Source organism: Dama dama, chromosome 22, assembly GCF_033118175.1.
Source record: "Dama dama isolate Ldn47 chromosome 22, ASM3311817v1, whole genome shotgun sequence".
Taxonomy (NCBI): Eukaryota; Metazoa; Chordata; class Mammalia; order Artiodactyla; family Cervidae; genus Dama; species Dama dama.
Window position 1 is genome coordinate 43,544,855 of NC_083702.1, and position 26,291 is coordinate 43,571,145.

General features: G+C 50.4%; 1 protein-coding gene across 1 annotated transcript; it reads right to left on the reverse strand.

The window, feature by feature from the left end:
• Positions 1-7,850: 7,850 nt before the first annotated feature.
• On the reverse strand, positions 7,851-25,984 carry NCF4 (neutrophil cytosolic factor 4). Its single transcript, XM_061125303.1, has 10 exons — positions 25,789-25,984; positions 19,557-19,641; positions 19,008-19,161; positions 16,753-16,823; positions 13,686-13,813; positions 12,603-12,660; positions 11,831-11,929; positions 9,732-9,862; positions 9,400-9,465; positions 7,851-8,220 (listed from the first exon to the last, which is right to left on the reverse strand). The coding sequence occupies exons 1-10, from the start codon at positions 25,818-25,820 to the stop codon at positions 8,025-8,027; spliced, it is 1,020 nt and encodes a 339-aa protein (XP_060981286.1). The 5' UTR covers positions 25,821-25,984; the 3' UTR covers positions 7,851-8,024.
• Between the last annotated feature and the right edge of the window lie 307 nt (positions 25,985-26,291).

Here is a 26,291-nt window from a genome sequence, read left to right on the forward strand (position 1 = left end):
AAAGTATGACCAAAGTGTCTGCAATTCCCTCCAGACTCCAGCCAGCCTGCACTGCGGCCCAGTTCCCCGTGGGACTAGGGGCCCCAGCTCAAATGCTCACAGTTTCTGTTAAAGCTTAGACTTCTTTCCAGGCGATCTCCTCCTTGTTAAGTCAGTGTTTTGGAGGTGAATGTTATATGCCAAGGAATGTATAAGTTAGACGTCCTTATTTTCACAAACTCTGTGACAAAGGAAGGCGCCACTATCACGAGCCCATTTTACACATGTGGAAACTGAGTCTGTAACCCAAGTTACCCAGCTAGAAAGTAATGAAGACAGGACCCATGTTTTCACCCATGGACCCAGATGCCTAGCCTGTTCTCATGCTATTCACAGCCTCCCTCCAGCTGGCAACTGCTTTTCCCTTTCCTCCCCACGCCTTCTAAAAGTTGGCCCCATACTTCCTTCCTTTCATCCATCCCTCAGTACCCCTAAAAGCAAATCTCCAAACCAAGACTGTTGTGAGGGTTTACTGCACCAACTTCTGGTGAAATGGGCCATGAGCCAGAATTGCAAAGGAGGAAAGTCCCAAAGTTTACAGCCTGGGAAGAGGGCTCCAAGTCTCTCACCACAACAGTGCCTACTTGGATCCCTGCCCTGGCCTCTCTTCTCCAAAGCCAGGCTTGTCAATCCACAACCTCATCTGGCCCTATCTTTCAGGAAAACCCCTCTTCTATCACATCCATCAGCCAGAAGAGTCAAGGAAACATATTCAGGTCACGTTCACAGATCTCAGCCTTGAGCACTGCAAAGAATAGAAGTCACTCCCTCCCAGAAAAGCGGCATCCTCTGTTTATCACAGAGATGGGAAATGTCTGCTCTCAATAATGCCACGCCCCTTCTGGAGCCAGGAGAGAAAGACTTGATCAGTGTCACTTCATGTCCACGCATGTCCAAAGTGACCCAAGGGAGGGAGCCAATGCTTTCATAACATCATAGAGAGAATAATTAGTTCACACAAAATGAACCCGAAGTTGTGAAAACCGGAGAGCGTGAACCTCCCATGGAAACTAACTCTTAAACTGCTTATAAATTGAAGCTGATTTAAAATGTTGTGTGAGTTTCAGATGTACAGCAAAGTGATTCCATCATATAGGTAGGGTGGGGGAAAATGTTACTAGCTCTTAAAGTAATCATCTGTCAAAGGTCAAAGGACTAGGAGGAAATATTTTCAAATGACCGGAATGAATTGTGAGGTTATGGGTGATTTTTAGTGTCACTTCATATTTTTCTGTATTTTCTAAGAGGAATATATTGTTGTTGTTGTTTAGTCACTAAGTCGCGTCCAACTCTTTTGTGACCCCATGGACCATAGCCAACCAGGCTCGTCTGTCCATGGGATTTCCCTGGTAAGAATACTGGAGTGGGTTGCCATTTGCTTCTCCAGGGGATCTTCCTGATCGAACTTGCGTCTCCTGCGTTGGCAGATGGATTCTTTACTACTGAGATACCAGGAACGTCCAAAGGGACTAAATATCATCTTTATAATCAGGAAAAATTACAATGAATGTTAGTAAAAGCATCATGATGTTTTAAAAAGTCAGGCCAGCTTCTTGACTTAGAAGAACTCTTATTCACATGGAAGAATATGACACCTGGTATTGTATAGATCTTAAACTTTTGAAGAACTTCAAAATGTGTAAAGATGTCTAATTTGGGGAACTGGTGAGAAACGCTTTTGAGTGAGGAACCTGCTGAGGCCGTGTTCTATGCAGTGCTGTGTTGTGCTTATCACTCAGTCGTGTCTGACTCTCTGTGACCCTCTGGGCTCCTCCGTCCATGGGATTCTCCAGGCAAAAATACTGGAGTGGGTTGCCACTTCCTTCTCCAGGGGATCTTCCCAACCCAGGGATCAAACCCAGATCTCCCACATTGCAGGAAGATTCTTTATCATCTGAGCCACCAGGAAAGTCCATGTATTTATATATTCTTTTTCATATTCTTCTCCCTTAGATGTTATTACAAAATATTGAGTATTGTTCCCCACGCTATACAGTAGGTCCTTGCTGGTTTTCTATTTTATATATATTAGTGTGTATACATTAATCCCAACCTCCTAATTTATCCCTCCCCATTCTAAATTTGTAATCTCTAGGATACCTTTAATGTCTTAGTGATACTTAGAAAAGAATATGTGTAACATGTATGTAAGCTACAAAGTATAACAGTTGTGAACCCACCACTCACACCTGAGTCCTGCAGCACATTACCTATCATTTTTACCCAACTGTCTTTCTCCCCTATGTATTCCCTCCTTTCCTCCTGGAAGCAACTCCTATCCAAAATTTTGTGTTTGCTATTTTTTTCTTCATAGTCTTTGAGCTTCATAAAAATAGAAGCTTATCTTCTGAGACTTAATTTTTTTCAATCAGTTATGTTTCTAAAACTCTTTCATGTTGCCATGTGTATTTCACCATTGTGTTCAAATCAATGAATGAGTCTACAGTTCTCTGGACAAGAGCTCAGGTGGATAACCTTGTTGGGGATTACTGCAAAGAGAGCTGCCGTATCCCAGTCCCGTGCAAGAGTTCACTGTTGGATCATAAACTACATGAATATTCAATGTTACAAAACAATGGAAAATGGTTTTCAAAACAGGGTGAATTAATTTACATCCTTCTTATTATTACTGAGCATCTTTTCATTATTCATTGGTCATTTATTTGCTCCTCCTTGGTGGAAAACATATTCATGTTTGTTGTTCATTTTAAATAGAATTGTTTGTATTTTTCTTTTCTATATGTGGGAATTCTTTATATATTCTAGACTAATCTTTTGTCACTTATATATCTTGCAGATATATCTTTTAGCTTTTGGCTTATTTGTTCTCTTGCATCTTTTGATAAACAGAACTTTGTTTAACGTAGTCAAATGTATTAATATTTATTTTTGTTTTGTTTAAGAATTTCTTCCCTACTCCAAGATTAGGTAGGGAATATTAGGTGTATCTTCTCTAAGTATTGTTTTTCCTTCCTACAATGTAATACATCTAAAACTGCCTTTGGGAATTGTTTGACTTAGAGATTCAGTCTCATTCGTTTTGAGTTCCATATGGTTGAACAATTTGCCCAAGTACCATTCTTTGATTTTCTGCCTCCTTTCCCATGTGAAAGTAAAAGTGAAAGTCACTCAGTTCTGTCTGACTCTGCAACCCCATGGACTATACAGTCCATGAAATTCTTTAGGCCAGAATACTGGAGTGGGTAGCCTTTCCCTTCTCCAGGGGATCTTCCCAATCCAGGAATCGAAGACAGGTCTCACACATTGCAGACAGATTCTTTACCAGCTGAGCCACAAGGGAAGCCCAAGAATACTGGAGAGGGTAGCCTATCCCTTCTCCAGGGGATCTTCCCGACCCAGGAATCGAACCGGGGTCTCCTGCATTGCAGGTGGATTCTTTACCAACTGAGCTATCAGGGAAGACCACATCTGCAAAACTTTGTTGCTGTTTAGTCACTAAGCCATGCCCGACTCTTTACAACCCCATGGTCTGTAGCCCTCCAGGCTCCTCTGTCCATGGGATTTCCCAGGCAAGAACACTGGAGTGGGTTACCATTTCCTTCTCCAGGGGATCTTCCCAACCCAGGGATTGAACCTGCATCTCCTGCATTGGCAGGCAGATTCTTTACCACTGAGCCACCTGGGAAGTCCACAGATCTGCAAAGTTACCTCTATCATATATCAAATACCATTTACGCATGATGTTCCTGAGCTCTCTGTTCTCCATTGCCAGACTGTCAATTCCTGTCCAAATACCACGCCTTTTTCTTTTCCATTGCTTTATAATAAGTCTTGCTATCCGAAGGGCATGCCTCATCACTTTATTCTCTTCAGGAGTACTGACTATTCCAAGGCCTTTACTCTTCTATCAATTCTAGAATAAGTGTGTGAAACTCTAAACAACAAAAAAATTATTTGGAGTGTATTTCCTAATTGCATTAAACCCATGGATCCCTGTGGATCAGGGGGAAGAACTGACATCAACATGGCCAGAGTCTGCATCAGCATTTGTCAACGCTGATTTATCAACATCATCTTAAATGTTGGAAGTTCTGTAAATGACATCCTTAAGACTGAACTCTTTCAAGAGTGTCAGAATCTTAGGCTCTGTGATTGCAGCAAGCACAGTCAGGAAAAAAATGAGTTTACCCTTGCTTGAAAATTCTTTGTTTATGGACTGTAATGCATAAATCCCACTAGGGAGAAATAAAAACTGAAACACTGCTTTTCATTAGAAGTTCAGGAAGGGGGTGTGCATAACAGTTTTCCAGGAAGGATGATAACATCTCACCAGTCTGGTTTGTTGTTTTTTTTTTCTCGTCCAGAATGCCTGCACTGAGTATGCACCACGGGCACAAAGTGGTTGCTAATCAGTCAGATGATATTTCTCTGGTTACTCATGCTGTCTGGCTTGCACAATAGTGGACAGCACGTCTTATCTAAACCAAAAAGAGGTTAGCTGCTGCTTCACAATCGCTTTCTAAATGTCTCTTGCAAAATGTCTCTTTTGGCTCATGCTAACCTGGATTCATGCAGTGAAGGAAATTCTAGGAAATACAGTTGCAGTTTAGCTAAGTCAACACAAGTCCAAAGATTATGTTCACCTTTTTGTTTATCATTTACTCTTGCATCTCAGATTATCCCTCAAGGGCCATTTTCCTTATTCTTGAAGCGTGTATTTTAAAGATACTTTCAGTTCAGGTATCTTTTTTCTTTGTTGAAGTATAGTTGATTTACAATGTTGGGCTAATTTCTGATATACAGCATAGTTCAGGTAACTTGATGACAGATTTTCTATTTGTATCCATACTTGACTTCATTTCACATTCATTGCCTCCCTGCTGACTCAGACAGTAAAAAATCTGCCTGCCATGGAGAAGACCTGGGTTCGATCCCTAGGTCAGAAAGATCCCCTGGAGGAGGGAATGGCAACCCACTCCAGTATTCTTTTTTTTTTTTTTTTCATTTATTTTTATTAGTTGGAGGCTAATTACTTCACAATATTGTAGTGGTTTTTGCCATACATTGACATGAATCAGCCATGGATTTACATGTGTTCGCCATCCCGATCCCCCCTCCCTCCTCCCTCCCCATCCCATCCCTCTGGGTCTTCCCAGTGCACCAGCCCCAAGCACTTGTCTCATGCATCCAACCTGGGCTGGTGATCTGTTTCACCCTTGATAATGTACATGTTTCGATGCTGTTCTCTCGAAACATCCCACCCTTGCCTTCTCCCACAGAGTCCAAAAGTCTGTTCTGTACATCTGTGTCTCTTTTTCTGTTTTGCATATAGGGTTATCGTTACCATCTTTCTAAATTCCATATATATGCGTTAGTATACTATATTGGTCTTTATCTTTCTGGCTTACTTCACTCTGTATAATGGGCTCCAGTTTCATCCATCTCATTAGAACTGATTCAAATGAATTCTTTTTAATGGCTGAGTAATACTCCATGGTGTATATGTACCACAGCTTCCTTATCCATTCATCTGCTGATGGACATCTAGGTTGCTTCCATGTCCTGGCTATTATATTCAGTGCTGCGATGAACATTGGGGTGCACATGTCTCTTTCAGATCTGGTTTCCTCGGTGTGTATGCCCAGGAGTGGGATTGCTGGGTCATATGGCAGTTCCACTCCAGTATTCTTGCCTGGAGAATTCCATGGACAGAGGAGCTTGACAGGCTACAGTCCATGGGGTCACAAAGAGTCAGACATGACTGAGCACACCTTCATTATTTTTATGTATTTTTGGTTGCAGTGGGTCTTTGTTTCAGCACATGAGCACTTCATTGCTGCGTGGACTTTTCTCTAGTTGTGGCGAGTGGTGGCTTCTGTTGTGAAGCGCAGTCTCCAGAGCGCTTGGACTTCAGTAGTTGTGGCTCACAGGCTTAGTTACCCCTGTTGCATGTAGGATCTTAGTTCCCAGACCAGGACTGAACCCATGTCTCCTGCATTGGCAGGCTGATTCTTAACCACTGGATGACCAGAGAAGTCCTCTCACCTTCATTACTGAAAGATGAATTTACTGAGCATAAAGTTCTAGATTGAAAGTTATTTTCTCTAAAAATCTGAAGGTACAATTATAATGGTTTTGTCTTCCATTGGTGCAATTGAAAAGTCTGCTTCTCATTCTAATTGTTACTTGATAGTGATCTCCACTTTCTCTGACTGTTTTTAACATATTCTCTTGGGCTTCCATGTTCTGTAGTTTTGATCTACTATAGCCAGTTATGACCATTTTTTATTCATCCTGCTTATCCATACATGTTTCTTATATCCAGAGATTTAAGTTTTTCATCAGTTTTGAAATACTATATCTGCCATCTATTTAAACATCACCTCTTTGCCATTCTCTGTATTTTCTCACACTGAGATTCTGATTTTTTTTTTTTAAATCTCATTCTATTGTTTACACCTCTTATTTCCATCTTTATATTCTCCAACTACTTGTCTCTCTGTTATATTCTGGGTAATTTCTGGATTTATCTTTCAATTCACTAATTTTCTGATCACCTGTGTGTAATGTTTTGATACTATTTAACTCATCCACTGTCTTTTCTGCCTCAACAGATGTACACACACATACACCTATACATAAATCATTTTTCTTTTGCAAATCTGCCTGGTCATTCACTTTAGTTCATTCATTTTTATGATTTCATCCTTTATTTCTTTGAACACTTTAGCCATGCAGTTCAATAATCTTCAGACCCTGGGGGTCTAAAGCTATCATTTATATTCTCACTGCCTATTGTCACTCACAGAGATTCAGTCATCTTTGACTAGGAGATTTTGTTGCATTTTAATTAAAGTGGCTTCAGTCAGCCTAACTGGGAACACTTCACTCCAGAGGGGCCTTTCTTCTGCTTAGAGGCAGGGATACCACTCTCTCAGAATCACCTCATCCTTTACCCCTAGGCCTTGATCTAGCACAAGAGCCCCTGGTCCAAGCTCTTTATGCACAGCCTCCCTGGGCCTCAGCATTCTAACAGTAGTACTGCCTCTGCTTTCCAGAACAGCCTCCCAGAGGCTGTGGGTTCTGACTCCAGGTCTTATCATGGGATTTTTCTTTTTTCAGCAGGAGTGGGTAGTGGTGTGGGAGGATCATTGGAGAGCCCACTGCTTCTTATTAGGCTCATGATTCTTCAGAGTGTGTGTGATCTAGGGTCTCACTGGGCTGCAGCAGTAGGGCCTCTCAACTTTGAATGGTTGGTTTTTAGTACTTTTTAATCAGTTAAATGTTTGTTTCACAGAGAAGAGGGGTCTGCCAAGCTCCTCCTGAGGTCTTACTGAAGTTGATACTTATTGGCATTTTGGCTGCTTAGGAGAGAAAAGGCTTCAGCTCACAGAGGGAGATCCTGCCATTCTGCTTCTTCTTCCTCCCCAGAGGGGCCAGAGTCCGACCTCCCTTCACCCCTTACTTACATTGAAGACCACCAACACGACAACTCAGGTCTCTGCCCTTCTGCAGAGAGCAGGAATAAGAGGGAAGAGGAAGCCCCTGACCTTGGTCACACAGAGGGCTTGGTGTTGGCCTGACCCAGAGGGTACCCAAGGAAAGATGACTTCCATGAGGCAAGTGGTTACTCCTAGGAGAGGGTTTAAAAGGGAGTGACCAGAAGGGACAGGAGTGTCACTGGGTTTCCCCACACAAGGGGACAAGGCGAGGGAACAGGTGGCTGGATTAGAGGCTCAAAGCCAGGGCCCTCTTCTGTATATAAATGATCCCTCAGTGATACTCATGAATGGGTTTTTACTTCCTCTCCTCTCTCTCCTCCAAAGACATTCTCTTCCTCAGCCTGCCCCTTTAAGATGAAATGGTTTATTTAATTCAGAGACCAAATGTACATGCCAAGGTCAGCAGGTCTGTCCCACTCAGAACCAGGAAGTCTGTCCCACACGCCCAGGCTTTCTGGGTCCTAATCCCCTCAGAGGGCTCTTTGCCAGAAGTCCCCTCACTGACCCAGGGACACCACCAGCTCAGGGGACCGTGTTGTAGACCTTGTAGTTGTCCTCCTGGGTGACGTGCAGCTTCCAGGGGAAGAGACGCTTCTGGGAAGGGAGACCTCGGGCCCGCTTCACCATGAGCCTCACGTCCTCATCCGACAGCAGCCGAACCAGGTCCCCCTCAGCATCCTGGTAGTTGAGGGCGATGTCCTCCCTCTGGAACTCCCGCCTGGGTGGGAGAGATCAGGGTTCGGGAAAGGCCCAGCAGCCTCCAGGCCTAGGTGTGGGAGGAGGGAGAGGGGATGGGGGGAGATTTATGGCTAGGATCTAAGAATTGGAAGAGGTCAGAGCAGGACACCGGTTCCATCATCCGAGTGGTCCAATCTCCCATTGTACAGATGGGGAAACTGAGACCTCCGGGGGAAAATGGGACTTTCACAATAAATTCGTGGAACAGCTTGAAATGTCTTATAATGTGCTGAAGACTTAAGAACTGTCATGGGGAAGAGAGGTGGGTTTTATTGAGCACAGAATAGAGGAGGTAGAGGAGGATAAAGCCCCTGAGCCAGCCCTGCGTGTGGCCACAAAGAACTCATGAAGGATTGGAAGTGTCTGATCTGGGTGCAGGTAGACAGGTGAACAGCTATTCAAACTTTCCACAGGTAAATCTGACAAAATGGGTCAGAAGCTCTGACTTGTGAACACCTTGATCCCCAAACCTCACTTCTAGAAAATCATCCTAAGGAAATAATCAGACAAGACATCAAATAGGCGGATCACAGCACTATTCACAGTAGTATAACAAAAAAGTGGAAGATAACTTAAATGCCAATAAAAGGAGATGGCTGCATTAGTTATGGTGCAGCCACAGAACAATGCTCTGTAACCAACTAAATAATAAAATTATGGGGAGTGGGGTGTGGGTGGGGTGTGAGCTGAAGAAATCTGAATGCACATCAGATAATGAGAGGAGTAAAATATGAGGTGATTTCACCTCTTTATACTTTCCCATGACTTCTGACATTCTTTTTTAAAAAATAATGAATAGATATTACTTTTACAGTCAGGAATATAACAATGTCATTTCCATTCTGTAAAGTAACTGTTCATAACTGGGTCTCGGGAGATGGTGGTTCCCTGATGGAGGAGGGTTCAAGTCCAAGGTTTTGACTTAGAAAAACTTCAGCAAATCCAGGCCCATAAACCACAAGCCCCTTTACCTCTCTGCAGCCCCCCACTCATCTCTAATGTGGTGAGCTGATACCCACCCTGCAGGGCTGGGCTGTGGATGAAACAAGAAGGTGAAACAGATACAAAAGGCCCAGCCCTTGAATGTGCTGTGTTCCTCTCTCTATTCTCTCCGGCAGGGTGTCTGACGCCCCTCGACCCTCCCACCCTAGCCCCTCACCTCATGAGCTCCAGCAAGTCCTTAAAGAGTGGGGTGCTGCTGAGGTCCTCCTCCACTGCAATGTCCCTAAGGAGAGAGTGGGCAGGAGTTAGGAGGCAGCCGGCCAGGAAGGGGGCAAAGGAAGGAGGCTGGCCGGGTCACACTGGACCCTGAAGTCTTGTGATGGGGTATGGCTTATCCGGAGGATGGTGGGAGCCACTGCAGGCTTTCAAGTGTGTGTGTTTGGTCGGGGGACATGTGATCTGGTTTGGGTCTTGGAGCCCAGAGGTGGGGTAGGGTTGGGGAGGGGCAGGGAGGCTGGACAGATCCCTCCCTCCCAGCGGGCCACCAACTTGATGGTGCTGATGGTGTCCTCGTAGTAGTAGCAGCGTAGCCAGTTGGTGGGGTCTTCCTCCTCTGGGAAGTCCTTGAGGATCTTCACAAAGGACACTGGGAAGATGCCCGTGGTTCCCCGGACAGTGCCCTGAGGGAAGAAAGAAGACACTGCCCTGTGGGTGCTGAGAGAGGCAGCAGGGCCATGTCTCGGAGTCCTGCCTGTTTATAATGATGGGGAAAGGCAGACAAGGTCTGGGTCCCTTTATGCAGAGGGAAGAGAAAAAGTGGGCAAGTCACCAAGCTGTTCACCCCAAGACATCCGTTTTTGACCAAGTCAAGACCTGCTTTCATCTCATTCATTTATTCAGTCACTCAGTCATTCGACTACTTCTTGAGTGCCAGCTAAGGGGTAGGCTCTGAGCACTCAGAAGGGATGGAAATCCATGCCCTCCCCCCTGGAGCTTCCACTGTGCTCCAGACAAGGCCCAGATAAACAGGAGAACTTTACGGGCAGTCATATGGTGGTAGGTGTCAGGAGGAAAACAGGATAGCGGGGGGAGAGGGTTAGAGGCGGGGCCCATTCATTCATTCATTCATTCATCCATGGACACCGCCTGCTCTAGACCAAACAACCAGAAATCTCCCTCCAGCCAGGCCTCTCTCCTAAACTCCAGCCAAGACCTAGCCATCACTAGGGCCTGGGTGTGTGGCATCAGGTGCTGTCACCTGTTCTCTTAATCTTCATAACCCTATGGAAGACATACTCTTCCAGCCCCTTTTACAGACATATAAACTGAGGCTGAGGTAGTACTCGTGCTCCTTCCCTAACCCTCCCATCCATCTGAAGCTAGAAGTCAGCTAGCATACTGAGCCAGAACCTTCTAGAAAACAAGAAGTCGACAAACATTTCCTGTTTCTGGAGAATGACCCAGCAATATCCTTCCGCTGTCAGAGCTCATGAGTACCTGAGACAGAGCTGAGGGACTGGGGTAAAAATCAAACCAAGTTGTGAGCTGAACAGTTGGTCCACACTCCTCTCCAGCCCCTGGGCGCCAGGGGCCCTCCCCTTCCCTCAATGGTCCCCGGACCCCTGGCGGCTGGCCCTGCCTCAGGACCTGTCCCATAAGCTCCTTCACACACCGCTTCAGGAGCCCCGAGAAAAGGGAATCTTTCATAACAAGAGGAGTTAATCCGAAAGGCTGCACGGAGGCCAGGACTTCCCACTCGGAGATACCCCCTCCATCTCCAGGCGTGCTCTGAGCCTCTGTGAGAACCATGCTTGCCGCTGGCGGGGATCCAGCATGGCCAAGATGCCAACACCCAGGCCCTACATGGGGCAGGCCCCGAACAGCTGAGTCTCCTTCAACCCTTCCCAGAAACCTATGAAGAAACGGCCAGGGTTATCTCCACTTACGGGATAGGAAACCACAGGGTTGAGTAAGTTTCCCAAAGTCACACAGCTAGTTAAAAACAGCTAGGATGTGACGTCAGACGCTGGAGTTCAAGTGAGTCTCCCTCCTCACTTTCACTCACTCTGCGCGGTGAGTAACTTTACCCGATTACAAACAGCACGTCTCCACTGGGTGTGATTCTACCTTCTGGGGCCAGAGGTCTGGGGACACACTTGATTGTTGCAGCTAGAGGGGTGCTCCTGGCATCTAGCAGATGGATGCCAAGGTCACCGCTAAACACCCCACGGTGCACAGGGCATCTCCCAACAGAGAACTGCCTGCTCCCAAATGTCAGATTGAACAGGCCGAGAGATCCTGTTACAGAACAAGAAATGAAACTCAGAGGGTTAACTGACTGTCTAATGTGACCACTGATGGGGTCAGAGGCAAGTGTAGGTGCCAGAATCTTCTGCTCCAGTCACATACACAATATTTCCTCAGGCTTCCCCAATCTACCTGCCCAGATCTCCAGGACCACCTTTGGACAGCATCTTTTCCCTGGGGCCTTCTCAGATCCCTCCTCTTTCTCTGATCCCTCACAGAATCAAAGCGACTTCACCTCCAACTTACCTGCAACCTCCCTTCCTCCTCACCTTCAGTCTCACCTCCATGCTCACCTCCAAGCTCACCTCCAACAAAATCTCCATGCTCACCTCCAAACTTACCTCGAGCCAGTCTTTATTGATCCGACTGAGAAGGAAGATCACATCTCCAACTTTGAAATTCAGCTCATGTTTGCTATTCCCAGTGAAGTCAAACAGGGCCTGGGAGAAGAATATGGTAAGGAAGGAGGGAAGAAATATTCACCAAGTTCCTACTGCAATGCTTACATACTCCAGTGTCCCATTTAACAGATGAGGAGCCTGAGGCTCAGGGAAGATGAGTGACTTTCTGATGCCCCACTCTATTTGTTAGGGAGAAGCCAGGAGTAGAACCCAGGTCTCTCTGACTCCAGAGCAGGTGCTCTTTCCAAGCCTGGGGGCATGAGCAAGAGAGGGAAGGGTTCAAACTCCCCGGACTGGGTAACTTCCCCATCCCCCAGGCCTCGCTGGGGACTCCTGTGCCCCCATAATCCCCAGGGCATTGACCACATTGGTTTTGAAATGCCCATTTTTAAGAGTGTGTCCCTGGGGAGCTGTGAACCCCTTGAGGACAGGGCCTGGTCTAAGTCACCTCTGAAGCTCTGGTACCCAGGGCGGGACTGAGCTTGCTGAATGAATGCTGGCTGGCTGGAGTACCCCCCGCCTCGGTGCGCTCGCCACAGGCCCCGCCCCAGTGGCTGGGAGTTCTCGGGTGTCTGAGGCTGGGGCTGCGGGCCCTCCCCTCCCCCCGCCCTGTACCCACCCCCACCCTAGGCACACGGCGGGCACCAGCAGAGCGAGCTTAGGGGCTGGAGGTGGAGCCAGGCTGCTGCCCAGTGGTGAGGTGGGAGGGTACCTCCGCTCGTGGAGCTGCCATGCGGTCAATGCCAGCAGCTTGCGGGGGCTCGCTCTTTCTGTGGAGAGAGAAGAGGGGCTTGTCATCCCTCCTGCTCCCGTGCCTGCTTCCGTGAGGAGTTAAAGATGCGGCTACAACTGCTCCTCTGTGCCAGCACACTACCCCCAGCTCTCATCGCCCTGGAGGAGCGACTGCACCCCCCTCTGTGGACCAGAAAGCAGAGGCTCAGATAAACATTTGCTTAGGGCCGTAGCTTGCCAACTCTTTCCCGTTACTCCCCTCACTCATCCCCTAATCTTCTGGCTGAGGAAATGGGCTTCAGAAAGTGCTGAACTCCACTCCAGGACCCAGGGCTGCTGTGAGGCACAGCTGGAATTCAGGCCACACCTGCCTGGGTGCCTGCGGGAAATGGAGAGGACACTTGGAGATGCTGGCTGGAACAGAGGGAGGATCTGGATGGGCAGGCGGGGCTCAGGAGCCTTGTCCTGGGATTCTTAGCAGCAGCAGCTCTATTTCATCGGCTTGAATTTTTAGTCCCCCACCCAGCCCCCACCCACCCCCCTGCTTAGAAGGGGCCGGAGGGAGCTGTGGGCCGTTTAGAATAAGGGAGTGGGCAGCAGCGCCCCCTGGTGGCCAGTGTGATACACCAGTAGCCACAGCCGGCTCCATGGAACTAAAACTAACCAGGGACAAGGTGTCCCAGGCGATGATGGAAGAATGTTTGCAGACAGAACCATTCCTCCTCCCTTCCCCACTCTGCCCGCCCCAAGCACCCTAAGCCCTTGGGCCATCGCCAGTGGTTGCCATGGCAACAAGATCTTCCTATCACAGCCCCTGTCCTCTGGTCCTTCCTGTCATACATCAAAACACACCCACTTTCTGTCCGTCCAGGCCCTACGCTTGATTTTCCAAGCTTACCTAACGACTCAAACCACCCTGGAAGGCTCAGACAAGAGACCCAGTTTCTTTCCCTTGCCCTCTTTCACGGGAGAAACTGCCTTCGCGGCAGGGGCCTCCAGGACAGCCCACCCAGTCAGCAGCGGGTGGCCCAGGGCCGTTGGGAGCCCAGGGTCCATCACTTACACTCTCCGGGTGCGCGGGCGGAGCCGCCGGAGCGCCTGAGGCACCTGCTCGGCGTCGTAGGACGACTGGTAGAAGAAAATGCGAACGTCCTCGTCCATCAGCACGCAGATGGGCAGGCTGAGGAGGTTCTGCGTTTGAGGAGGAGGCAGGACAGGTCGGGGGTCAGCAGTCTTGGCATCCCAGCCCCGTCGCTCCATCCCCAACCCCCCTACACACTATTCCCCGGCCATTAATGCATTCTCTGTGTGATAAAGAAACAAGATATATTTTTGAAATTTCAACAGGGTGATTGAAACATGTCACAAGATCTACCCCCAGGTTCAAGGTCAGGAGGGACCACCTAACTTGAGAAGAACTCGTCTGGAAAAGACCCAAAGGCCTCCAGGCACAACAGATGACCTGATGTGGTGACTACTCAGCCTCTGCACTATTTGCCACACCGTGTGACCTCACTCCCTCTCACAATAATCTGGGAGAGCGGGTCAGAGGGGTGAAAGGAACTGCCCAGGGCCACACAGCCTAGTGAGCGACAGAGCTAGTCACCCAGAGCCATCTGTCACCAAAGCTCATCCCTTAGGTCAGAATGAGACAGTGGTGGGGGAAGTACCTGCCAGATAAACCATATTAACAACACTTGGTGGTATTACCGCCTAAATGGTGCTTCCTGATTCTGTATGTCATATTATAGGATCAGAGTGGGAAAGCGCCCAGGTCAGGGGGGCGGGCAGAGCTAGGAAGTGGTAGGGTTGAGACTGATTATCTGATGCTGGTTGCAACACCCACCACGATGCAATGACCCTCAAGCTGCGAAGGTGCAGAGCACCCAGAACCTGGCAGGGTCATCCCTCCAAGCTGTCCACTGCACAGGTCCCCAGGAGCACTGCGATTGGCTTTGGGTGCTCCAGCTCCAGAGGCATCCAGAGCCCGCCCCCCCAGAAAACCCCATGGGGACAGCAGGATGGGGGGAGGCCTGGAACTCCATCCCAGAGGAATTGCAAACTCAGAGCCTAGAAAAGGCATGGTTGTTCTAGGGGAAGGATGGGAGAGGGCTGCCCAGAGATGAGCTCAAGGGCACAGACAGAGCCAGGCTGTGCCTGGGACAGAATCTGCCGCTCATCCAGGTGACCTTGGGCAAGGATGCCTCTGTGTGTTCATTAATACAATGCAGGTGAGGATACCTCCCTTGTAGGACTGTGGAAGGACTAAATAAGTGAATTCGTGCAAAACACTTAGAATAGGCATCTAGCAGGGGCCCCATCCAAGCTCAATGTTATCACTGTTGCTATTACTTTTATTCGAACACAGTACAGTGGATAAGAGCAAAATCCTGGAGTCCCAGAGATATGTGTTCACCCCCATCCTACTTACTAAATGCTCTGTGACACCAAGGGAATGACTCTACCTCTATGTGCCTCCATTTCCTCACTTTAAAATAGGGATAAGAGTACTGAGCTCACGGGTTATTGAGAGAATTAAACAAGCCAGTTATCCAACAAATGCATGGATATATCAAGAGCCTCCTCGTTGTGCTCCACCTGGTTCCAGGCAATTGTCGTTATCACATGAACCCTGTTCTTAATGAGGACAGAGGTAAGACCAGTGAGTAGAAGTCACAGGAAGCCGGGCTTTTCTAATAGCTGTCCAACAATGGATGAGCAGCCTGGGTCAGGGAGAATGGTAATGAGCTCCCCGTCTCTGAATGTTCCAAGCCCAGGGTGGGGTTACCATAGCACTGATTGACCTCTTGGCTTCAAGGAACCCACTCAGACACAGACAGGTAGAGATGAAATCCTCCAGGCTGCTGGTTGCCAAGACCAGGTGAAGAGTGAAGAGCTCCAGCTCCAAACCCCTCCTCCCTCTGGCTCCTTCCAGCCCTGCTGGAGGAGACTGCAGGAGACTGCAGGAGCCAGCCCCCATGAAGAAGCAGCTGTCACAGCGCCCCCTGGAGGGGAGACGCTGCCAGTGCTGGAGCCCAGGTGCCTCCCTACCCTACCTGTTCTCCACCCAGAGCCTGGGATTCCTGCAGCCGCTGGGGAGGGCAAGCCAGCCTCCTGCTCCCTTCCCCTTCCCCCTCCGCACTCCTCCTGCCTCCTCACTCCGTTAGGGGTCATGCTGTCTCACATTCTGGAAGTAGGTTCACAGTTTACAAAGCACTTTTCTGTCCTTTTCTCAACATCAGTCCCCTCCCGTGAAACCAGAAAGCTGGGGGCAAGAAAACCGAGGCCTAGACAGGATGAGCAATTAACCCTAAATCACCCAGGGAATGACAGAGCAAAGGCCAAAGAGACTCCTAGCTCAGTGCTCTTTTCCCATAAGAGTTGGAGAGGAAGTGGTGATCTCACTGTCTCTGAGGATGCCTCTTGGCTCTGAAGAGGGCTGCCTTCTCCAGTTTCCTAAGGTTGCCATCAAGACATGTCTTGCATACCTCTAGTGACGGGGTGCTCACTACCCCCAGGAACACTATCCGTTTCTTGCACAGCTTTAACTGGTGTAAGGCTTTCCTAACCAGCCTTGTGTCAGTCTGTAAGATGCTCCTTCCTCTGTGCTCCCATCTCCTGAGGATGCAGACAGTTTACAGGTTGGGGAATACATAAGGGCATCCGTCCAAGGCCCATGGATGCCACTAAAATCCAGCCTGTGTCCTGTTCATATGCAGGTGCTCTGTGAGAAAGCTGGGGCCCTGGTCTGCCATGCCCCTGTTATACAGCCTGTTCTTCATGGTTTCATGACTCATCTGTCTGTATTCCCATGGGACAGTGGGGACCTTGGGGAAGGCATTGGATCTTACTCTCCTCTGTACCAGGAGGCTCAGCACAGCCATTAGTCAGTTGAAGGTGTGGCTTCCTGAGTCCTCAACTGCTCCTGCCCCATCCCCCAGGACCCTGAGAACATGTCCTGTTTCTCTCCCCAGGTCTGGCCTTTAAGGATGGAAGATGAGGGCCATCAGAGCAGGAGAGCCAGCCCCAGTTCCCAAAGCCACTCTCAGGGACGGCACCTGGGCCTCTCCCAGGTTCAGCGCTCAGCACCCTGTGCCCTCCAGGGGCCACGTGGCCTAGCCCCACCTTACCTTCATGTAGGCGTTGAGGGCAGGTATTCGCATCTCAGCGATCTCCTGTTTCACACCCACGTAGACTTTGGCTGAGGAAACACAAAGAGCTGTCCTGGGAATCTGGCCCAAGAGCATTGTCTCTGGGCCCGGAGCTGCCCACTGGAGGCAGGAACCCTTCCCACTAGCGCAGCGCTCCTCCCGCTCAACGGCCCATGGCACTCTGGGGGCCGCCATCCAATGTGCATTCTCTGTTGTACTATCATCAGCTGATTCTTTTCTTGTTTTAACTGTTTATCTATTGCCTACACACACACACACACACACACACATACACACACACACGATTCTTAGAAAGAGAACAGGATCTTTGCTTTGCTCACAACTACAGTCTCATCACCTAGAACAGTGGTCCTCAAGTCTGGCTGTGCATTCATGTCACTCAAGGAGTGTGTAAAATCTCATTGCGTAGGACTCACCCCAGAAGAATTTAAATCAGAATCTCTGGGGTTGGAACACGGGCATCAAGAATCTTTTAACCTCAAGGTACTTCCAATATGCCACCCAGGTTAAGAGCCATGGTGTAGAATAAGGGCCAAACCAGTAAATATTTGAGGAGTGGATGGGTGAATCCTTCCTTGAAAGCAAGACAGGGTGTTTGTGTGGAACGGGAAATTGATGATGCTGATCAAAGACAAATGTCCTCTTTGGGAATTTCAGGGGGCTCTGAATCACCCACTCAGAGAGCCCTCCAGAAGGCAAATGTGAGATAGGTCTGGCTCCTGCTGGTCACTGCCCATGAGGCACACTGGTGTCTGGGAATGGCAGGAGAGTAACATCTGAGGCCTGGGGTAGTGAGAAACTGGGGGATTAGTAGCAAGTAAAGGGCAACTAAAGTCATAGGCATGCAGGTCAAATGCCTGTGCGGGGCGCCAGAGAGGAGGAAGGGAGGGGAGTGAGAAGACAAAAGTGAGGACGATGGGTGCCCACCTTCCCAGGAGCACCAGAGGGGGCGACTCTGTAAGGAGATGGAGGAGTCATGGGAGATAGGAAGGGAATTGGGAGAGGCTGGCACCACAGAAGTTTGGAGAGAGCATCCCACAGGAAGAAGTGGGATGAGGAAGATGAGGCCTGAGTTGTACCCATGGATTAGGTCATGGGCCACTGTCCCCAGAGGAACTCACAGAGCAGGAAGAGCTGAAACCCAGCTTGTGGGTTGAGCAGAGGATGGAAGATGAGAAAGTCAGACAGTAAGTCAAGATTTATCGTGGAAGGAAGGCAAGATCTTTGAGGGCCCTTGGGGCTCACGGAGGCTTCTGGTCAGAATGCTCACTTAGGATACATTTTTGCTTAAAGATGAAAGAGAACCAAGCCCGCCCGTGGTGAAGCTTCGCAGACAGTAAGTAGATGAAGGAGAAGGTGAATCTACAGGGGCCGCGAGAGACAAGCGATCAGGGAGGACGCCTCCTCCCTGCCGCCCAGAGATGGGGAAGGGGTGGGGTGAGGAAATGCATGCGTTTCCTCCCTGGGGCTGGCTGCTGGCTTGGAAACTTGGGCACTGGCTGAGGCAGACAGGAACTCCAGCTGGAGGCAGGGTTTGGAGCTTGAAGAAGGGAAGATCAGAGAGGATTTTGCTGTCTGGGGAAAGGGTGCTTGGATACAGCCTGTGGGGTGTGGCAGGCACAGCCAAGACTACCCCGTGACCCCTACACCCGACTCCGTCAGGGTTCTCTCCTGCTGGGCTCGCGAAGGCTGGCCTTGAGAAGCCGAGAGGTTTGCACCTTTCCAAGGTGCATGTCAGGACCGAGTAGGGGTGGAAGGCCAGGAGGCAGGGGGTGAGAGGCCCGTCCAAAAGCAGCAATGGGTGCACCCCCACAGTGTCCCAGCCGAGCAGGGAAGGAGGCGCACCCATGGGGTACTGAGGAGTCACAGGGCTGGAAGATGAGTCTGTGTTTACCATGGGGAACACAGGGATTCCTGCTTCCAGGAGGAGAAGCCGGAGCTGATGCGCTCAAACCTGGTGGTGGCTGGCTAAAGCAGGGCGGCTGTGAAGGTCACAGAGCACAGGTGGTCAAGGGCTCAGAGGTCAAGGGTTCCGAGGCCGGAGAGCTAGAGGCGGCAGCCTGTGACTGGCAGGAGGGGGCCATGGATTAAATAAACAGTTTTCACTAAAATAGAACGGTTTAGCTAAAACAGAAGCACTGAACAGCACCCACAGAGCTGGGAGGAGAGGCCAGCAGGCGGGCTCCGACCTGGGGCAGCCAGCTGCGGCTTACCTGGGAGCGTGGGGAGGATACAGGTGAAGGGGCTGGTCTTGCTCTCCGGCCCGAAGCGCTCCTCCAGCTTGCTCTGTAAGGCGTAGAACTGGCGGTAGCGGCGGTAGATGAGGTACTTGGACCCCCCTTTCGTCTTCACCTCAATGACGAAAACCTAAGGAAGACATAGGCCACAGACTGAGCCAGCAAGCCAGGGACTGGGGCTTTGCAGATCAGGGGTTTGGGGGAAGCCTCACAGGCCAGAGGGAGAGGAGGGTGGAGGTCCAGAGGTCCTAGGGTTAGATCAGAATTTCTCGACCTCAGTATCACTTTGGGGGCAAGGTATTTCCCTGTCGTGGGCACCGCATGACATGAACCAGAATCCCTGGATGCCACGCAGTAGATTCCCCACCCCGGGTTGTGGTCATTAAAACTGTCTCCAGATATTTACTGCAAAGTGTCCCCTGGAGGGTAGAATGGCTCTGGTGAGAACCACCAGGATAGAACTTAGGAGAGGAGAGCATTGGAGGCTCAGAGGTCAGAGGGTGAGGGTGCAGGGGTCTCTCTTACAAAGTGGCTGGTGAAGCCTCTCTTCTCCTCAATGTCAGCGATGTTGGCTGAGATGGCAATGTCATCAGGAAGCTGCTCGAAGTCGCTAAGGGAGGTGGGAGGAGAAGAAATGCTGGTTATCATCCTGAAGTGTTGAGGGGCTGATAGGCGCAAGGCCCTGTGCCAAGGGAACCCATGTACCTGGCGTTCTCCGTTCAACACCCCTCACATGCCAGGCTGTGACACAGACCAGGCGTCTGGAGTCGGAGTCACATGTCAACAACCATACTGGAATCTAGCAAATCGCTTTGGGGCTGCGTTATTCATTCAGGAACAGAGCATCAAGCACCGCTGCCTATCAGATCCTGTTCGAGGCACTGGGTCACATACTTCCCAGAGAGGACGGTTCATTATACTCAGGTTGAGAAAATCCTTACAGAGGAGCTGACATTTGAGCTGGGTCTAGAAGGAGGCATAGGCGCCCACACGGTAGGACCGGGGCAGGGGAACACCTGCCCTCCTTCCTGGCAGAGGGAATGCACGGGCTAAGGCTCCGTGGACAAGCCTACTGTGGTTGGAGTCTGGTGGGATCAGAGTCTGAACAGGCAGATGAGGCCAGGTTGAGGAAGGTCTCCAGCGCAGAGCTGAGGAACTTAATAAGCAACAGAGAGCCATGGATAGCTTCAGAAGAGAGTGAAAACACTACAGGGCTCTGGCTATAGGAGGCCAACTCGGGCAGCTGCGTGGAGAGAAAAAGGAGGGCAAAGACTGGGGCACAGAGCACCCCTGGGAGGCCCTGAAGTGGTCCAGCTGAGAGATGAGGGGGGCCTGAGCCAGACAGCAGGAACAAGAAGAGAGGACAGACACAAGGGATACCTCGGCAGACGCTGTTCCATTTTCGTGCCCCCAGTTTCTTCCTAGCTAATCAAGATCCAGTTCTTTCCACGGTGACAAAGCCTAGCCCCAAGGTGATAGATCACAGTTGGCCTGAGCCAAACATAATAATCCCATTGCTGTTTCCCAGACCCACTTGCAGCCACATGCAGCTAAGAGCAGCCATGTGACCTGTTCTGGCCACTGAGACTAAGAGGAAATCTGCTGTAGGAGCCTCTGGGAGAGAGTTTGCTTCAACATCCAGAGAGATGGACAAAGCTAGTCGGGTCTCCTCCTCTTTCCCCAACTGCCTGCCTGGAAAGCAGATGTGACATCTGGACTTGCAGCAGCCACTTTGCATTCATGAGGCAAAAACGTGAGAACAATCACGTTTTTGAGAAACAAGTCCCAGAAATCTCTGGGACTCTGGTCCTGAAGTCACTGAACAGCAGAACCAGCTGTGGCCTACCTCTGAACTTCTCATTATGTGAAAGCATAAACCTCTGTTTGTCTCAGCCACTTATCAGTTCCTCTGTTCTCTGCAGCCTTCTGCATGTCCAACAGATACACTGCTAATTTGTGAGTCATTCAGGGTTATGACCAGCAGGGTTTGGGGACTGTTAGGATATAGAGGTGAAAGAAAGGGCAGCGTCAAGAGTGACTCCCACATATTACCCGTATTGTGACCAGGATGGGTGGAAGGGGAGGAGGGTTGATGGACTCATTTTGGGACGTGCTAATCTGAGAGGCTCCTGGGGCACCCAGGTCATGGTCCTGCAAAAGCTGGTGTGTGGCAGGGAGTGGAGTTGAAGGGGGTCCCAGCTGGAGTGGGAGTGGTAAGAACCTTCTGCCCTGTGACTAGTGGTTAAAATCCCCAGGGAAGAGCAATCAGTGAGCGGAGGAGGAGACTGAGAGGGATGGATGGAGGAAGAGAAAACGGAACACCAAGGCGAGGGAGGAGGAGCAGCTAGGGGTCACCCAGTCCAGCTGCTTGTGGACAGATGAGGAAATTAGAAGCCATCAGCAACCGTGTTCCTGTTGCGGCAGTTGGGAAACAGGGTGGGAGTGGGGGGCAGGGCTGCCTGAACCTCAGAGCCAGCAGGGACCAGTCCCAGCCCCTGCTGGGCCCCACGTGACCTGGACTGCTGGGATCTAGCTCAGGACTCTGGAGGCTGGCACAAGAGGTCACTCAGGCTGGCAGTGGGCATGCACAGGAAATCCCCACCGCTCCCAGGCTAGCAGCCTCCCCCACTCACTTTCCACGCAGGGTCCTGTAGTAACACCCTTGTGAGAAGCTTCCGCCTCCCCTTTCTCCCCCGAGACGGTGAATTTCCTGACTATTTCACCTGCAGTAGGAGGCCGGTGGGGCGGGAAGGAACCAGAGAGGTATCAACGGCCCTTTGCAGGGAAACAGGTAACGGTAACCATAGCTGACGATGTCCTAAGTGCACCGAGCACCGGCGCCCTCCTAAGACAGTGTAACCTTTTTCCAGACTGAGGCACAGAGGTTAAGGAACTTGTCCCAAAAAAGTAAAAAAAAAAAAAAAAAACTGGGATTTGGCACCAGAATTTTGTTCCCAGTCACTGCTACACTGGCCCTGGTGTGTTAAACTCAGGTAAATGCCAGCCCCTCACAGCATCAGTCTCCCATCTGAAATAATAACAACAGTAATAATATTGTCAGCAGCTACTGTATCTCAGACACTGTCCTAAGAATTCTAGGATGTGGCCTCTGCCTTCCTGGGTTTCATGGTTGATTGGAGGAGCTGGATAAATAATTACATAATTTCAGTGATCATAGAAGCTGTGAAGGAAAAGCCCACAATGTTTCAAGCTGCAGCAGGAACCCAGCCATTACTATCCTCCCTTGAAGAATCAGTAGTGCAGCAGGCAAGAAAGCTCGGCAAGCCAACACTTCTAAGATGGGGGTGACGTTTTTCAGAGAGAGAAGCAAGGATGCTGTACCTGCAAGGAGGACAAGGTGTGCTCAGACTGAGGGTGATCAGGGAGGGCTTCCCAGAAGAAGAGGCGCCAGGTAAAGAGGAGTCGACCCAGGACAACAGGCAAGAGAAAGAGTGCAACTGTGCAAGAAGGGGCAAGTTACGAGGGATGAGGCCAGGGAGACCGGCAGCGCCTGCTCACGAAGGGCGCCTGTGCCCCGCCTGGGGGTGGTGGGGCGAGGAAGGGGGTTATGTTGGGAGACCTGTGTGTCACAGAGGGGAGGGCACAGGTGAAAGATGAAGACCTGAACTCCCGCTCTGACACTGCCAAGGTCAGCAGACTTGGGAAGACTCCTCTCTGAGCTCTGACCCCTACACCACTCTGAGACAGGGCCCATGGAGGTATTTACATCCCAGGAGGGTTTGGAGGTCACATCTGTAACAAGCACAGCTGGAGAAGCCCCACAAAAGCAGGGACCCTGCTCACTGCTGTATCACCAGTGCCCGGAACAGCAATGGCACATAGTAGGTGCTCAAGGAGATGCAAGCCCACTCCCTGTGTCTGTTTCACAGCAAGTCCACTGTGGGCTGACAGTGTGGCTCAGGCATAAAGAATTCACCTGCAGTGTAGGAGACTTGAAGGAGGCAAGGGAGACGTAGGTTAGATCCCTGGGTCAGGAAGATCCCCTGGAGGAGGAAATGGCAACCTACTCCAGTATTCTTGCCTGACATCCCATGGACAGAGGAGCCTGACGGACTACAGTCCCTGGGGTTGCAAAGAGTCAGACACGACTTAGCAACAAAACCACCACTGTGGGCCAAGTGGGGACAGCCTGGCTGCCTGCGGGGCAGGGCCAGGGAGCTGAACCAAGAAGGTGTTGCGCCGGGCAAAGGCAAGGGTGCAAAAAAATGGGCAGCAAGTCCCCCTAGAAGAGTTGCCTCCTGAAGACCTCACCCAGAACCCCTCTGAACAGAAGCCCACTTAGGGCCCATAGATTGATACTGCTCATGAAAAATCTGTTTGGGAGGCCTGGACAGGAGGTGCTGGGTGATGGGTGGAAAGACCCTAGAGCAGCAGCTAGTTCAGGATTCCTGCCTCCTACACACAGTAGGTGCTCAAAACATGCTTGTGGGAAGTGCACTCAAGGCTCTCACAGCAGTCCTTTCCACTTTCGGGTGTCTCAGGACTTAGAAAGTCCTGCTACCTGAAATCTGCTGCCCTCCCACTACATCCTCCACTTCGGCCTCAGGCATCCAGACCTCACTTTCAAAGAGGCTTCCAGGTGCAGGGAGACTGAGAGACCCCAGACCCGGCTCTATAGCCGCATGAAAGAGGGGGGAAGGGGACCTTTCCTCCCTAGACGGGCAAGCACAGCTCCCAGGAGACCAGGACTGGGAGGGAGGGTTCGGCTTTGGGCATCATCTCTCTGACCCATGTGCCCTGAGAAACAGGAGGTGCCACCAGCCTCAAACAGCAGCGATTTCCTGGGTGCAGGTTCACATGCCAGGCCCAGTCTCCATTGAGGACTTGGGGGCTGGAGGAGCTGGAATCTGTAGGGGGACCTGAGGACATGGGGCTTGGCTCCTGCCTTCCTGAACCTCACCCCAGTCCCCAGCACCCCCCTCTGTGGCTCTTGAAGACCATTCTTCTTCTTTTTTTGGCTGCACTGTACAGCATGTGGGATCTTAGCTCTCTGAGCAGAGATCAAACCCATACCCCCTACAGTGGAAGTGCAGAGTCTTAAGCACTGAACTTCCAGGAAAATCCCTGGAAGGGCATTCCTGAATCACCCTCCAAGCATTTGCATTTGATACCCCTCCTGCAACACACACACACACACATGTGTATGTTTGTGCATGCACGTACCTTCCTTCTGATATTTGACATTCAGGAATTCCATCCCAGCTCCCACTTCTAGCCGCCAAGTCCACTAGGGGCCCTCTGCTGCCCACTTCGGCCAGACCAGCCTGACCCATCCCCGGTGACCCTCTGAGCCACTTCCATGCTTTTAACACACTCTTTCTGATGTCATCTGCAGCTCTGATCCAGAAAGGCAGGAGCCAAGCCCTATGTCCTCAGATCCCCCCACAGCTCGGAGCACAGGCCGGCCTACTGAGGAAACTCAGAGAATGTCTCCTGAGAAATGAGGCGAGGCCCTGGCAAGGCTATGCTGGGAGCCCCAGCCTTGCCACTCCATGTGACCCTGAGTGAATATTTTATTCTCCTTGGAGCTCAGTTTTCTCATCCATACAATGACAAGATTGGACCAGAATGATCTAAAGACACTTTCCAGCTCAAAGATCCATCCATCAGTCTGTTATTCATTCATTCACTCACTCACTCAGCAGCATTTACTAAGCACTTAGTACTGGCCTTGTTCAAATCCTGGGATATTTGCTGTTCAGTTGCTAAGTCATATCGACTCTTTGCGAACCCATGTACTGCAGCACACCAGGCTTCCCTATCCTCCACTATCTCCCAGAGTTTGCTCAAGTTCATGTCCATTGAGTTGGTGATGCTATCGAACCATCTCATCCTCTGCCACTCCTTTCTTCTTCTGCCCTTAATCTTTCCCAGCATCAGGAGCTTTTCCAATCAGTTGGCTCTTCGCATCAGATGCCCAAAGTAGTGGATTCAGCTTCAGCATCAGTCCTTCCAGTGAACATTCAAGGTTGATTTCCTCTAGGATTGACTGTTTTGATCTCCTTGCTGTCCAAGGGACTCCCAAGAGTCTTCTCAGCACCACAATGAAAAAGCATCAATTCTTTGGCACTCTGCACTTTTTTTGGTCCAACTCTTACATCTGTACATGACTACTGGAAAAACCATAGCTTTGACTAGATGGACCTGGGATATAGCAATGATCAAAAGAGATAAATACCCTATGGAACTTCCTTCTAACTGCAGAGCCAGTGACAAAGAAAACAGATGGGTGTGTATAGACTATTATGCCAGAGAAGTAGGGACTACACAGAAGAAGGAAACAGGGCAAGTGTTCAGAGGGGGCTGTTAAGGAAGATTTCTCGGAGGAGTTGACATTTGAGCCAAGCCCTGGAAAAGAGCCAGATTCTGTGCCTCCATCTGAACAGAAGATGAAAAGCCATTACTGAACAGTGTGGAGTACCGAGGTCCAGCCTGGGCCCCAGACACCTGAGTTCCCATCCAGACTCCACCACCCACCCCTGCGTGACCCTGGGAAAGTCACTCCCCCTCTCTGAGCCTCAGTATCTTCATCTGTGCCTGAAGGAAGTCAGCCACGACTAGGAGTTTCCTTAAAAAAGTTCTCAGAGTCTGTATTTCTGAGTATTTGGGGTCTGACTCAACTCCAACCTCTCAACTTTTGACATTGGTAAGCGGCTGCAGGAAGGTGGGCCTCTGCCCTGCAAGGCCTGCCGGGAACAGCGAGGAGGCCCCGGGTGGGCAGCGCCCCTGCACTCACCTCTCAGCCCGAAGCTGCTGCGCCCTGGCCATGGCTGTTAGTCCGGGGGAGGGGTGGCGGAGGGTCTCACGGCCAGGCCCAGGCCCAGGTCACCTCTCACTTCCCTCGAGCTCCCCTGTGTCTCGGCTGTGGTCCCAGGAGTCCCCGGAGCTGCCTCTGGGGAGGCCCCAGCCAAGCTTCTCTCAGCTCTAGAAGAGGCTCCTCCTCCAGGCCCTCTGGGGCTGGCCTGTGGCCCACACTTCCTCTTCCCCACCTTGCAGCTGTACCACAACTGGGGAAGTACACACTCTCTGACGCTGGGTGTGTGGGGTACACTGATTTGGGGGGGCATCAGGGACTTTCTCGATGTCAGTTCTCGGTGCCAGATCTTGGCTGGGCATCAGAAACCTGTTCATCAGAGACTGGGCCTCAGTGCTGACTCAGCCACCAGGGGGGCTTACATCCTTGGGGAGTCACTTCACATCCACTGACTCATCACACCCAACCTGCACCCCCTCACTGTT

Bases quoted from the DNA above. Each gene is read 5' to 3' on its own strand.
- NCF4 (XM_061125303.1), bottom strand. From the start codon at position 25,820: ATGGCCAGGGCGCAGCAGCTTCGGGCTGAGAG. The intron at 19,642-25,788 runs GTGAGTGCAGGG...CACCTCCCTTAG, and splicing joins CAGCAGCTTCGGGCTGAGAG to CGACTTCGAGCAGCTTCCTG. The intron at 9,466-9,731 runs GTTGGTGGCCCG...CTCTCTCCTTAG, and splicing joins GACACCATCAGCACCATCAA to GGACATTGCAGTGGAGGAGG.